Source organism: Lissotriton vulgaris, chromosome 12 (genome assembly GCF_964263255.1).
Source record: "Lissotriton vulgaris chromosome 12, aLisVul1.2, whole genome shotgun sequence".
Taxonomy (NCBI): Eukaryota; Metazoa; Chordata; class Amphibia; order Caudata; family Salamandridae; genus Lissotriton; species Lissotriton vulgaris.
This window is the reverse complement of record NC_141700.1, coordinates 463,155,176-463,169,139: the sequence shown is the minus strand read 5'-3', so window position 1 is coordinate 463,169,139 and position 13,964 is coordinate 463,155,176. Positions and strand designations below refer to the sequence as shown.

The 13,964-nt window shown below is 47.1% G+C and overlaps 2 protein-coding genes across 5 annotated transcripts in view; one reads left to right on the top strand and one right to left on the bottom strand.

The window, feature by feature from the left end:
* Nucleotides 1-13,964, bottom strand: part of LOC147676780 (butyrophilin subfamily 2 member A1-like) — a 1,092,512-nt gene that overhangs the window by 422,144 nt on the left and 656,404 nt on the right. The gene's annotated exons all lie outside the window — the stretch shown is intronic.
* Nucleotides 6,693-7,940, top strand: LOC147676784 (uncharacterized). Its single transcript, XM_086946517.1, has one exon. It carries the CDS (start codon nucleotides 6,693-6,695, stop codon nucleotides 7,938-7,940), a length of 1,248 nt encoding a protein of 415 aa, XP_086802643.1.

The window sequence follows — 13,964 nt, the reverse complement described above, 5'->3', positions numbered from 1 at the left end:
GTCATTTGAGCCTGGGAGGGTTCCTTTACCTTGCTTTAATTGGACCTGTGGGGTGGCACTAGAAGTACTGGAGTTCGGGGGTATAGGGACTTTTTCCCCAATTGGGGTGTTAATTTGCGTGACTTTCTTTGGTCTGTTTGCAGTAGATTCATTAACTGGTACTGCCTTATCTTTTGGTGTATTGTTAATCATTCTCCCTTCTTGGCCCACTTTGGTTAATGTGTCTTCACGTCCCACTTGCCTAGTGAAACCCACCCCCTTGTTATTTATTAGGGATGTTAATCTATCAATTTTTGACATAAGGGGTTTAATCTGGGCAGTGATCGTACCTTCTAGGTCTGCCTTAAGGTCGGCTACCATGTTTGCCACCCAGCAAGGTATTCCTGATGTGAATTAGTTATAGGTGCCACTAAATTATGGTTTATTGTATTATTTTGCCCCTTTTTTTTCTTCTGTGCTCGACCTTCTCAGGCTCTTTTTGCCTCTGTATTGCTTGAATTCGCCTTTTCTATAGCACACGCAGTGCTTAGGTTAGTCTGGGTATTCACTGTATCCCTATTGGTCTCGGTAGGGGCCTGAGCACACAGGAGCTCGGCGAAGGAGGAGGTAACGCCAAGGCTTGTGTCTGGGTCATCTGTAGCATCTAAAGTGACTACTGAGAGATCATCTGCTACATCTTGTGCATCTTGGGTAATTGTCATCGGTGGTAAGGACATCCTCCTTTCTTTGTTTGCTATTGCGGTGGATACTGCCCCTATTGTCTGTTTTAGCATTATGTCTATCGCTGGGACTGTGGGTACTGATTGTGGGGTATCTGCCTTCTGTTTAGTACTGGATCTTAAGGTGGGCATCCTGGTGATTTTAGTTACCTTCCTCATGCTTGAATACCACTCAGTAACAACGTGGGAGGCTCGGGCTACCGATTACTTGTCGGGTTGTATAAATACCTTGTATGATGCAGGAAAATAGTTAGGGGGGTGGCCCAGCCCAGCCTCTTCTGGCATCAGAGGGCCGTAGAGGGCCCGCCCTTTGCCCGGTGTGAGAAGTTGGCCTGATATATGATGTTTCCAATTCTGGAACCACCTCGTATCAGTCCAAACAATCCCTTATGGTGTCTGGTTGTAAGTCAACCTTGTTAGACAAGCGATCCTAGGGGTAGCATGGACTAAGCAGCCTTAAAGGCTTAACTTTATTACTTACTTTAACTTATTATTTCTCCTGAGGCGGAAGCCGGGAGCCACCTTGCTGCTATATTTTAAACCCATTGAGCACTACCTGTGATTTTAAAACTTGTGTGTTTGTGTGTTTACTTACCGCAGCGCCGCCATCGCCCACGAGACAATTGGCCACGCCCCTCACTACAAGCCACGCCCCTTGCACTATAAAGCGCCGGCTGAAGTACGAGCAGGCGTCTTTATTATTTCTCCTGAGGCGGAAGCCGGGAGCCACCTTGCTGCTATATTTTAAACCCATTGAGCACTACCTGTGATTTTAAAACTTGTGTGTTTGTGTGTTTACCTACCGCAGCGCCGCCATCGCCCACGAGACGATTGGCCACGCCCCTCGCTACAAGCCACACCCCTACCTCCTCTCTTTCTAATAAAAATGCTCACCACCCGGAAGCGCAGCGGGCGCGCCATCAGCGCGCCTAAGGCAAGCCCGTCTGCACCCGTCCGCGACCAGGACGCGACGAGCGCGGGCCACTCTGCTCAGTTTCCCACAAGGCCTTGTGTCCTCCCCCGCTTTACACTCGTGAGACCTTGCTCAATCTGAGAGAGTATGCGCACGAATGTCATCTTACTTTCACTGACACTGCCTTTCCACTGCATGACTTCGCTATTAGGGGTCTGCTCCTGGGAGGACGTCTTAATGTCCGATCACTGCCAAAGCACGCAGACGAAATTCAATTACTAATTGACACCCATCACTTAGATGTTCTTTTTCTAACCGAGACGTGGACCCACTCAGACTGTGAAATCCAACTAGACTGGGCTTGTCCACAGGATTTTAAAATCTTGCATCTCCCTAGACCCAAAGGCCGCGGTGGTGGAGTAGGTATTATCTATAGAGCCTCGTGGCTCATCACCACCTTAGACATGGATCCGGTCGTTGGGACCGAGCTCCTCGGCCTCTCTATTAACAGTCACACTGGAGCTACCTTCACGGTAATTATCTGTTACCGTCCTCCGGGGACTTTCAACTCCCCAACAACAACAATCGCAACTTACCTCCTTCACCAACATGGCGACCTCCCACAACAAGCTAATCATCTTAGGTGATTTTAACCTTTGGCCGAACGGTATTTTAGACACTGGACTGCATAATCTACTGCTATCTTGTGAAAGAGTGGGACTCCAACAACTGGTCAAGGAACCCACTCATAAAGCAGGGCATCGACTCGACCTTATCTTCTCTACTCCTCAGCTAGTACACCTGAATGATATCCTGCCTATGGGCTAGACTGATCATTCTCTTCTCAAATTCTACATTTGTAGTAAGGGGGCTAGAATGCCGGCACACAGCACCTCCTCGGAATTCATGTACAGAGATTGGAACGCTCTGGAAAGGCTGAGAACTACTGGTGCCGTGTTCCAAGTGGAAGACAGCTTCTCCCCCGATAATCCAGTAGAGGACAACTACAAGGCTTTCTGCACTAGGATATCTTCAACTACTGACTCACATGTTCCCTTAAAAAGATGCAAGCCTAAGGGCAGAGCATCAGCCCCCTGGTTCGATGACTCCCAGAAAGCCCTTAAATTAGCCTGCAAACAGGCTGAGAGGAAATGGAGGCAAGGATACTCCGACACTAACAAGCTACTTTGGAAAAACAAACTCCTGGAATACAAATCTGCTATTATTAAATGTAAATCTACCTACTTCTGTTCCACTATAGTTACAGCCGCCAACAGCTCCAAAAGCATTTTCCAGATCCTCAACAGCCTCATCCACCCTGACTGTGCCAAAAAAACAATCCTTCCTACACAAGCACTCTGCGACAATCTCGCACTGTTTTTCAAAGACAAAATTGAGACCATTATCCATAACCTGAGCACCTCCCCCTCACTGGGCCGTTTCAACGGCCCCGGGGCTGACACTACTGACTATGATACGGTGAATCCAGGGTGCCAACCCAAGGACTGTTTGTGGGAATTTCCCCCCATTTTGGAGGCAGACTTCGATAGCTTGGCTCTCGGGATTTCTTCGGGTTCCCCTCTCGACCCTTTGCCCCCTAAAACCTGGAAAACTTTCGGAGTGGAACTCTTCTGCACTCTCTGCAGGATCAATCCCTGCGCTGCGGATTTGTTCCGGCTCCCTGGAAGCAGGCGCTCATTACTCTACTGCTGAAGAAGCCCTCCTTGAACCCCGAGTGTCTACTGAACTATCGGCCTATCTCCCTGCTACCATTCCCGGCGAAAATTGCCGAGGGCTGGGGGAGCTCTTGTCTCTCTAAACATCTGGAGCAGAATCACATCCTGGACGAAATACAATTTGGTTTTCGTCAGGCCCATGGCACTGAAACAGCTGTTCTCACTGCCATGGAGGATCTTCGTATGCATGCAGACAGGGGCCAGGCAGTAGCCCTGATCCTGCTGGACCTGTCTGCCGCATTCGATACGGTCAATCATGTGATTCTGCTGAAGAGACTAAGGGAGGCTGGGGTGGACGGCACCGCCCTGCTCTGGTTTCATTACTTCCTGCGGGATAGGAAGCAGGCTGTTTCCCTTCCCCCGTTTCAATCTGCCTTCTCCCCAGTACCCCATGGGGTGCCTCAAGGCTCGTCCATCAGCCCTATTTTATTTAACGTCTATCTTAAACCTTTGATCACGTTAATAAAATCCCATAGGCTAAAAGCCACAAACTACGCTGATGATACTCAGCTCATCCTCTCTTGGGAGGGTGAAAAATCGATCCCTCTGGAATCGTTTCACGACTGTCTGAGAGATACAGCTGGTTGGCTGCACAAAAACTCCCTGCAATTTAACTCCTCCAAAACCGAGGTTCTGTTCTGTGCCGGAAGCCGGATTCCCCGCCTGTTCCCAGCCAAATTTTGGCCCCCGAAGCCCCGGAAAAGCCACAGCCGGTCACCACCGTCCGCAACCTGGGTGTCATGATGGACAACAAACTTAGCATGGAAACTCAGGTTGCGAAAACAGTGTCCACTTGCTCGGCCTTATTGCGCTCTCTACGCAAGATCATGCCACTTCTCCCCTCACAGGCCCGGGCGTTAATAGTCAGGTGTACTATTCTTAGTCGCCTTGACTACTGCAATGCAATGCTGCTCGAGGCCCCAGCTGTACTGCTAGACCGTCTCCAAAGAGTTCAAACGGCTGCTGCCAAACTGGCCCTTGGCTGGACTAGGAGATCTTCGGCCACAGCGGCTTTGGCCGAGCTGCACTGGCTCCCTATGAAACAGCGAGTGGCTTTTAAATCACTCTGTCTTGTTTTTTAAAGCACTGCACGGAGTCGGGCCCAGCTCCCTGCAAGCCATATTCACCTGGTACATCCCAACCAGAGCTCTCCGCTCCTCCACAGCCTGCCTTGTCACAGTACCAAGATTCAACAAGGTCAGGACCGGGGGAAGATCCTTTAGAGTTGCAGCCGCAAAACTTTGGAACAGCCTGCCCCTTGACATTCGCCAAACAACGGAACTTCTTCCTTTCAGAAAGCGGATCAAAACCTGGCTTTTTCCCTAAAAGTTAACTCTGGTTACCTGTCTCTCAGCGGGTGACACTGACTTTAGCCCCTAGTGGAGGTACACCTTTTTCCCCTCACACACACAAGGCTGAGTAACAATGACAACGCCCCTGGAGCACGTGATAAAAAAATTTACAGCGCAGGAAAAGCGCATCAAGAAACATTGTAACGAATTATACGAACTCACACGAAATGCGCTACATTCATGGCCCAGAGAAGGGACTTTTGATAGAATAGTGCTAGAACATGCTAGAACATTCCTGGAGGGAAAATACTCTGGTAGTAAACTTAAAAAGCGTAAGGACACCCTCGCTATGTGGAGTGTCTTTAAGGAGAATGAGACAACTGCCCAATCACCCACAGCACCCCCGCCAGCCTACTCGCATTTATCCTGAACTGGTCATTAAAACTGACCTAGAACCCACCTCAAATGACAGGGCAGCCGTAGGCCATGAAGATATCTCTGTCCCAGACCGCGATATTGTCTTTCCAGACATTGCAAACAGTCCACAAGACAATAGACAAGATAGTGCACAAACTCACCAACTCCTGAGAGCCAAAAGCCCAGTGATCCAGGGTTCCACATCTGGAATACCAGGTCAAATTGACGCGCTATTTACAATAAAGATGACTCCTGCACCTAGTGCCCCAGGCCCCCAGCCAGAAGAAGATCGAGAGAGTGACAGGGTCTCAGGCGGTTCACAGCACAGCTCTCACGTGCCTCTCCCCAGACCTCACGGCCCAGCGCCAATACCCATTACTAGAAAACACAACACCTCCGGGGCTGGGACTAGACAATATGGCCCGTTTCTGTCCCCCATCCGGCAGCAATGTGATACACAAACACACTATGAGGAGTGGCGACCCCTTAACACTGGTCCCAACAGAGAGGAAGAACACCAGATACAGTTCAATGAAGAAAACAGGGATGGCGAACAACGCCTCTCTGAAGCAACCACTAATAGAGACATCATTAGGTGGAGGACAGAACAAGACTTATACCACAGAGCAGGCAGAGCAGTTGAGGACGTGCCACTTGCACACTGCTCAAGAAATACCACTGACAATACAGTAACTGATCAGCGGCGGCCAGTGCAGAAAGGTAGAGGAGATGACAAAATGACTGAACTGATGGGTGGGGTAGGCCAGTTTAGGGAAAGGCAACAACCACCGACACTCAATGAATTGGCAGGTGGTGCAAATGAGGTAAGGTCACACAGGGGTGGGATCTTAACAACAAGGCCACAGCAGAGGCCATGGATACAATTAGATTATGAAGCCCACCCACAGAACGACACAGCAGCTAACCTAACACAAGCCCCTCCAACATTCCCTAACTACAACCCCGAAAGGTCACTGCCACAGACACCTGTGCTCCAGGCATCACCACCTGTAGCTACACCACGCAGAATGGTAGCACCAGAGATAAACATAGACGATTTGGAACTACAAAATGTGCTTAAAAGAGCAGAAGGACGCTGGAGAGGGAAGAGAAGAACAGAAGTAGAGAATCTAGAGGTTTTAGGTAGCCACGGGAGGCCTGATGATATCCCACAGGAATATGATGCATCAGGCACAGCACGCCTGCGCTCCACCAGGTCAGGAGCACTGTACCACATGGCCATTAGCAGGCCAGGACAATTGTCATCCAAAGAACTGACACCATATGAGATAGTGGTACTAGGAGAAGGGAGTAACTACTATGCCGACACATTTTCAGATGACTTGGCAGAATGGACGGAAGCTAATGCATCCCAAATGAATGTGTGGCCTCGAGAGGGGTCTTTTGAACCCGAGGATATGGCCACTGCTGAAGACTGCATCTTGCGGGGGAAGGGGATGAAGACTGGGACTACAACTACATGCGTAGAGGCCTAAGAATATGGCAGAAATACGCACGCAGGTATGACAACACAGGGCCCACAGGGGTGCAGCGCCAGCTGCCCCTGCTGTATAAAAATATCAAGGACCGCCCCATCTATACCCCTTGGTCCCTTATGGACAAGGAAAATTTGAAAAAGCAACTTCCGCCCCTCACAGAGGGTGCTGGAAAGTGGATACAAGCCTTTGAGAAGCACACTGCAGGTGTGCCATTGGCTGCTGGAGACGTAAAAAGCCTGCTCACTTCCTTGATTGGGGAGGATGCAGATGAAATGTTCACACGTATTGACTACAGACTTTCCACCACTAACTCAGAACTGGATGGTAATCCTTTTAATATAATAAGGACCGCCCTATGGAGTGAGCTGCGTAGGAAATTCCCTGATGTCCCTGACATAGGGTCCCTAATGTCTCAGACAATGCAAAGCAGTGAAGACCCTGCACAATACATTGCAAGAATGAAGGAAAAGTGGCATCAGGAGTTAGGAGAGAAATGGGATGTGACAGGAGGTAACTGTAGGTTCTTCTACCATACAGTTAAGAAGGGATTACCCAGTGCAGTACAGGACAAGCTAGATGGGATAGTAGCAATGGAATGCAAACCATGGCCAGAAATACAGAATCACATTATTCACTATTGTAAGAAGGAACAGGAACAGGAGAAAAAGAGGCAATTAGCAATTGAAAACGCAGCTGCTAAATTGGTGCAACAGAAACTGAAGAAAAAGGAGGCTGTGGACACAGTTATGGTAGCTACACCAGTAAATCAAATGACTACTGTCACCCAATTCCCACAAAATGCCCAGAGTACATTAGAGGGAAACACGCAGGCAGCAGCACAACAGACACAGGCACAACCCTCTAATAACAAGCAGCGACAACAGCAGTATCATGATAACAGACAAACAAGGTCATCAAATACTGGAATGCGAGGAAGGGGTAGAGGAATGGGCTATCAAAGACCGATACAGCCTCCACTGTGTTACTACTGTCAGCGACCAGGACACATGATAAGGGAGTGCCAAACTAAAATGCATGATGATGAAAGGTCAGCAGGCAGAGGGCAACGACAGCAAGTTCAGGTGCCAGTACAGTACGTTCAGCAGCAGGCACAGCCACTGCAGCCCAACGTAGTGTACGCCTACCCATCTGCAGTACAACAACAGCCAATGTTGCAGCAAGTACAATTACAGACACCAGTTCAACAGACACAGCCACAACTGGTTCAGCAACAAACGCCTGTGTACCAAATGGTGCCACAAACACAGGTCCTTGTACCTCAGGGAGCCACAGTGCTGCAGCCCGCAAATTCAGTTTTGCAGGGCACCATTCAGCAGTACCGGACTGGAGGGTATTCAGGTTAGGACAGCCCACAGACAAACCTAGTGTGTCCCTTGTTGTTGTGTCTCACAAATATTAGAGAGGATCCAGTTGTGTATGTCACGATCAACAACAAAACGTATAGTTTTTTGATTGACACAGATGCAACATTCTCCTGCATAACGGAAGGAGCACTGCCCATCTCCAAGCAGAGTGCAGACACACAGGGTTTCTCTGGGGCAATAACAAGGGTCCCTTTCACAAAACCAATACCATTAGAAATAGGAGGTAAATGTGTTCGGCAGCGCTTGCTTTACTCAACACAGTCCCCAGTCAATCTCTTGGGGCGTGATCTCATGGCCAAGTTAAATATGACAATACACTTTAGTGAAGATGGCACAATGACTTGTTCCATCCCTGGTACATCGCTGACCAGGATGTTGGCTGTCACTGTGGATTCTTCCAAGAGAGATCAAATGAGAGCCCGCCCAGTGGATGAACAAGCATTTTTAACAGCAGTACAAATTGTCATTGCTAATTCACCAGAAATGGCAGGGCGCACTGTGCAGCTTCCCAAAGAATTTCTTTTCCGCCCTCAATCACAGAATATGCCAGCTCCAGATAAAGACATGATTCTAGGAATACAGTGTTTTCAAATAACACCAACATATGGAGCCTTTATAGCAGGAGATGACTTCGCCCATCCGTGGGCCTGCGTCATTTTCATTGAACCTGGACATCTGGTAAGAAATATTACGGATCAAGAACTATTCAGTGATCCTGAGAAATATCAAATGACAGAAATTGTTTATCAGAATCCAGTCCCCGTGTCAGTGACAGTTGAAATTAGAACACCAGCACCACCCACGGTAATTGACAATGCACGTGACTCAGACTTAGCTCAAGTACCCAACATCCTTTGGACCACAGGTCCCAATGATGTGGGGCTCATTCGATCAGCTGCACCATCCAGGGTAACGCTGAAAGAAGGCGCCATTCTCCCCAGAGTGCGCCAGTACCCTTTGTCCAAGGAAGCAGAAGAAGGAATAGCCCCTACTATACAAGCATTGTTAGACCAAGGTGTGATATACCCTTGTATCTCACCTTGCAACACCTGTCTTTTTCCTGTGAGGAAGCAGCAAACAAATCAATGGAGGCTAGTTCATGATCTTCGCTCGATTAACAGCATAGTGGTACCAGAGTTTCCCATCGTCCCTGACCCTTCAGTGATCCTTACTAACATCCCACCAAATACAAAGTACTTTTCTGTCATTGACCTGAAAAATGCCTTTTTTAGTGTTCCACTGCACGTTGACAGCCAGTTTCTATTTGCATTTACATTCAGAAATAGGCAATTTTCGTATCAAAGACTCCCTCAAGGCTATTGTGAGTCCCCCAGTGTGTTTAACAGAATTGTCAAGGACGATTTATCAAATTTCCAATGTGACAGCACTTTGCTGCAATATGTCGATGACATACTCCTCTGCAGCATAACAGAGCAAGAGTGCAGGAAAGATACAATTGCTCTGCTCACAACATTAGCACATAGAGGATACAAAGTAGACAAGCAAAAACTGCAATACTGTCAGGAAGAAGTACAGTACTTAGGTCAAATGATTTCAGCATCAGGAAGAAGAGTTACGCCAGGAAGAGTAGAAGCGATAAGAAAGACTCCAGAACCACAGACAGTCAAAGACATGCAAAAGTTCCTAGGACTAGTGAACTATGTCAGACAGTGGGTCTTTGATTATTCTACTATAACTGCACCACTCCTGAAAGCTGTCAAAACGGCTAAAGACAGGCATAACAAGATTGACTGGACACCAGAAATGACATCAGCCTTTGTGAAGTTAAAAGATGAGATTACAAATGCACCAGTGTTAGGCTCTCCTGACTACACAAAGGAATTCTATCTGTTCACGCACTGTAATGGACAGGTCCTGACAGCAGTCCTCACCCAGAAATACCCCATGGGCCCCAAACCAATTGCATACTTCAGTGGCATGTTAGACTCAGTGATGAAAGGCCACTATCCTTGTGAACAGGCTCTTTCAACAACAGCATTTGCTGTTGAGAAAAGTACCCCCATAGTCATGGGCTCCCCCCTGACGTTGTACACTGAACATGCTGTCTTTGCAATAATACAGAAAGCTAAACCTACTCTAACACAAAGAGTGTCAGGATATGAAGTCATACTGTCATTACCATCCTTGAAGGTTGTAAAGTGTCACACTGTAAATCCAGCCACGTTCTTTGCCCATCCAATTGCAACAGCTGATGATGACACCCATGATTGTGCCACATACTGCCCAGATGAGTCAAGTACAGCAAAGGAGGACCCATTACCAGACAGTATAATTTACTTTGTTGATGGTTCTTCCACTATTGATCAAGAGACAGGGATAAGACACACTGGAGCAGCTGTAGTCAGAGCACAACAGAATAACTCCTCAGATTCTCTGGACATTGTACAGCAGATTACATTGCCACCCCATTACTCAGCCCAGGCAGCAGAGCTGGTTGCATTAATAGCAGCGCTGAAGCATGGAGCTGATGAGAGAATTACTGTGTACTCTGATTCAGCATATGTCACCACAACAACTCATTCAAGCATATTGAGGTAGAAAAGGCGCGGTTTTCTTAAAACAGATGGCACACCAGTAATGCACAAACAGTTACTTGAAGAATTAATTGATTCTCTGACACTGCCAGCGGAAGTTGCAGTAGTGAAATGTGCAGCACACACCAATGGCCAGGATTTTGTTTCCAGGGGAAATGCAATGGCAGATTGGGCTGCTAAGGCAGCAGCGAAAGGGCCAAGTTGTACACTATCACCATCCCCGACACAGACCGATTGCACCCCCATTTTGCTTGCCAAGGATACACTCTCAATAGTACAGGAAGATATACAAAATGAAGTTGAGGACCCAAGTAAGTTGCTACTTCCAGGTACACCTGACCCAATACTTCCATATGTCATTGATGACACACAGCAATATGACATCATTGCACAGTTACACCTCAGAGAGATACAAGAAAGTGCCACACCTGAAGAAAAAGCTATGGAAGAAGAGGGGAGTACATCAGGATGCTTCAGATTTTGTTTACAGACAGACAATGACAGGAAAGCCTGTCATGCCACAGGCTCTTTTGCAAATAGCACTCACCCAACTGCACCTTCCTACACATGTCCCTCGTGATATCATGTCCACTACATTGCAGACAGAGTGGTTTATCCCAAATGCATATGAGCATATACAACTCTTTGTTCATCAGTGTCTCATTTGTCAACAGTATTCCCCTAACCCAGCTCTGAAAACAGTTGCATCAACAATACCAAGGCCCAAGGGTCCTTTTAGAGAGCTTCACATTGATTATGTTGACATGCTTGACAGATGCCAGAATTACAGATACCTCATTGTGGTAGTGTGTCCTTTTTCACTGTGGATTGAAGCTGGACCATGTGTCCATTGTGACGCTAAGGCCGCAGCTACCTTCCTGCTTCGTGAGGTCATATGTCGCTGGGGAATACCAGATTCTATTCGCAGTGACAATGGCAGCCATTTTTCAAACACCATTTTTGACACCATTGCAACAATGCTAGGGTTAAAACATAAGTTGACTTCAGCCTATCACCCTCAAAGCAATGGCATTTGTGAGCGCCTCAACGGTCTGCTCAAAGCCAAGATCAGTAAAATAAGTGCCACAATTGGGAAGAAATGGCTTTATTGCCTTCCCATTGCTCTGTTTTCACTAAGGAACAGTCCCAGTTCTGATCACCACCTCACACCACACCAGCTTGTCACTGGCAGATCAATGAATATGGTTGTTCCTTCCACCAGACCTAAAGTAGACAATGAAGCATCTTCAGAAATTGTAAAAGCTGAATTATTTGATTACTTGTGTGCCCTAACCCGTGCTGCCAGGTTTCTTTCCATTCAGATATCAAAGACAAAGAGCAAGGACGGCACCCTTTCTGATGAACTTTTGCCTATCCACCCTGGAACACAGATCTTCATAAAGAAGCACGTACGGAAGTGGAGAGACCCAAAGTATGAAGGACCATTTCAAGTCATTGACTCTTCACCCACTGCTGTCCGAATAGCTGAACGCAAAGCATGGGTTCATCTCAACCACGTGAGGATCCATCCAGCACCATCAGAGACTTGAACTTTAACCGAAAGGAGGGCATCTTATTTCCTATGACGATCCAAGACCGTGAATATGGAGATCGAATGAGGGTCTATGCAATAAGAGACAGTAACAGACCAACGCCTCCTATCAAGATTTCAGTTAAAAAGATATGTACAGTCACTCTGATACTATTTGTTATGTTTGTTGTTTCAATGGCTGTATTCCACTGGTTTACAGTGCAATCTGAGAGAGAGAGAGCTATATCTAGCAATGTTAGGCCTACCACCTTAGTAGGGTATCACATACCCAAATCGCTTCCTGGTAACATACTAGATGAGGAATGCACCAGCACTGGCTGCACCACCCCTGTATCCACCTTGACACCTTCCACACCTCTTGCAGACACCACTGAGTGGGACGGGGTACTTGACATCACTGTAGAAAACCCTGGGAAAGATGTCCCTAGACGTTTCCGTCAGCATAAAAGGAGTATCAGGTATAAAACAGGTCGACCAAGGATATATACCAAACGTACCCAACGTAAGGAGGAACGCACTGTACAAGTTTCAGACTGGGTTAGTGATCTCCAGGACACAGTTGTGTACACATTTGAACAGCACTCCATACCCGATTTCTACTCCCAACGCCCCAGTGTGTCAGTGGAGGACTATGGTATCCACAACGCCTTGTTAGATAACATGTGGTATAGAGACATGAGGGAGGTGGGTAGAAAGGCCACAAATGACTCCTGCTTTGTGTGCTCACACATTCCACACGCTGTAGGTGCTGATAAACTGCTCTTTCCAAAAGATATTCCACCGCCCACTGCCAAATGGCTTTTACACCTGTTTCTTTGCCGCATACATGGTCAGATTCAGCTCCAGTCAGCAAAGATAAATATGGCATTTGTAAACGTCACAGAATCGGATGACAAGTATGTCACATTCGTGGTTGTTTCTGATCCAGTAGAGTTTAAAAAGAGAATGGAGATTTACCGTGAGATGAAAGTGTCTGCTGACATGTTGCAGGTTTGGGAGAAGTTTAAAGAAATTAGGATACTTCACTTTCCCAACACCCCCATCAAGATGCCACTGACCCAAATATCAACAAGCTAACCATACATGTGACACATGCCCTTGTCAGTGGAGACCAATTTTGCGCGTAAAGGCCAATATTTATTTCAAAAACAAATGGAATGGCCCACATGACTTAGCATGCAAGGCAGCTTCCTTAGGAAACTCACTTGTGGGTCAAGGAAACAAACAAACAAACCAAACTCCCTCTGTCAGTTGTTCCCCACTGCCTTCCACCTTAGGAGTTATATCCAGCGCCAGGATACCTGCAAGGTGACAGTCGCGCTTTACAAGTTTTTAAAATAAATTAAATAAATAAATATAACTGAAGAGGTCGTGTTAAGCGAGCTGTTTTACCACATACAACCCTGTAATTAAATGAAAGCACACCACACAAGTATATATTATAAAAATATATTTGTTTATTTCTAAGATAATCCCCAGTACTCTTTATGAGCAAAGGGGCACAAGCGTTAAATCAAAAGCACAGTATAACATACAAAGTTGCACAATTATGGATGAGGGCGGGTGGCCACTCAAACCATATACTAAAAAAGTGGTATAAGAGATACCAATCGAACAGTGGTTAGGCCTAGGGCCTAGGGAATCGCTGGGAACAGTCTGGACTAGCAATGCTGAAGTCGGGAAAAGCCCGCGGGATTCGGGTGCAGCACGTAAAGTGCGGCTTGCACCAATGCAATGTCAATGGTGCGTAAAAGTTACACAAAGTTAGTTTAAGGATACTTCCGCTGAACCTAGAGGAACAAAACTTAAGACACAGACCCTAGAGGTGTGTACCAGTGTAGGAACACCGGCGTTGCAATGTTACCTCACCCACAGGAAGCGGGTGCACAGGGTCAA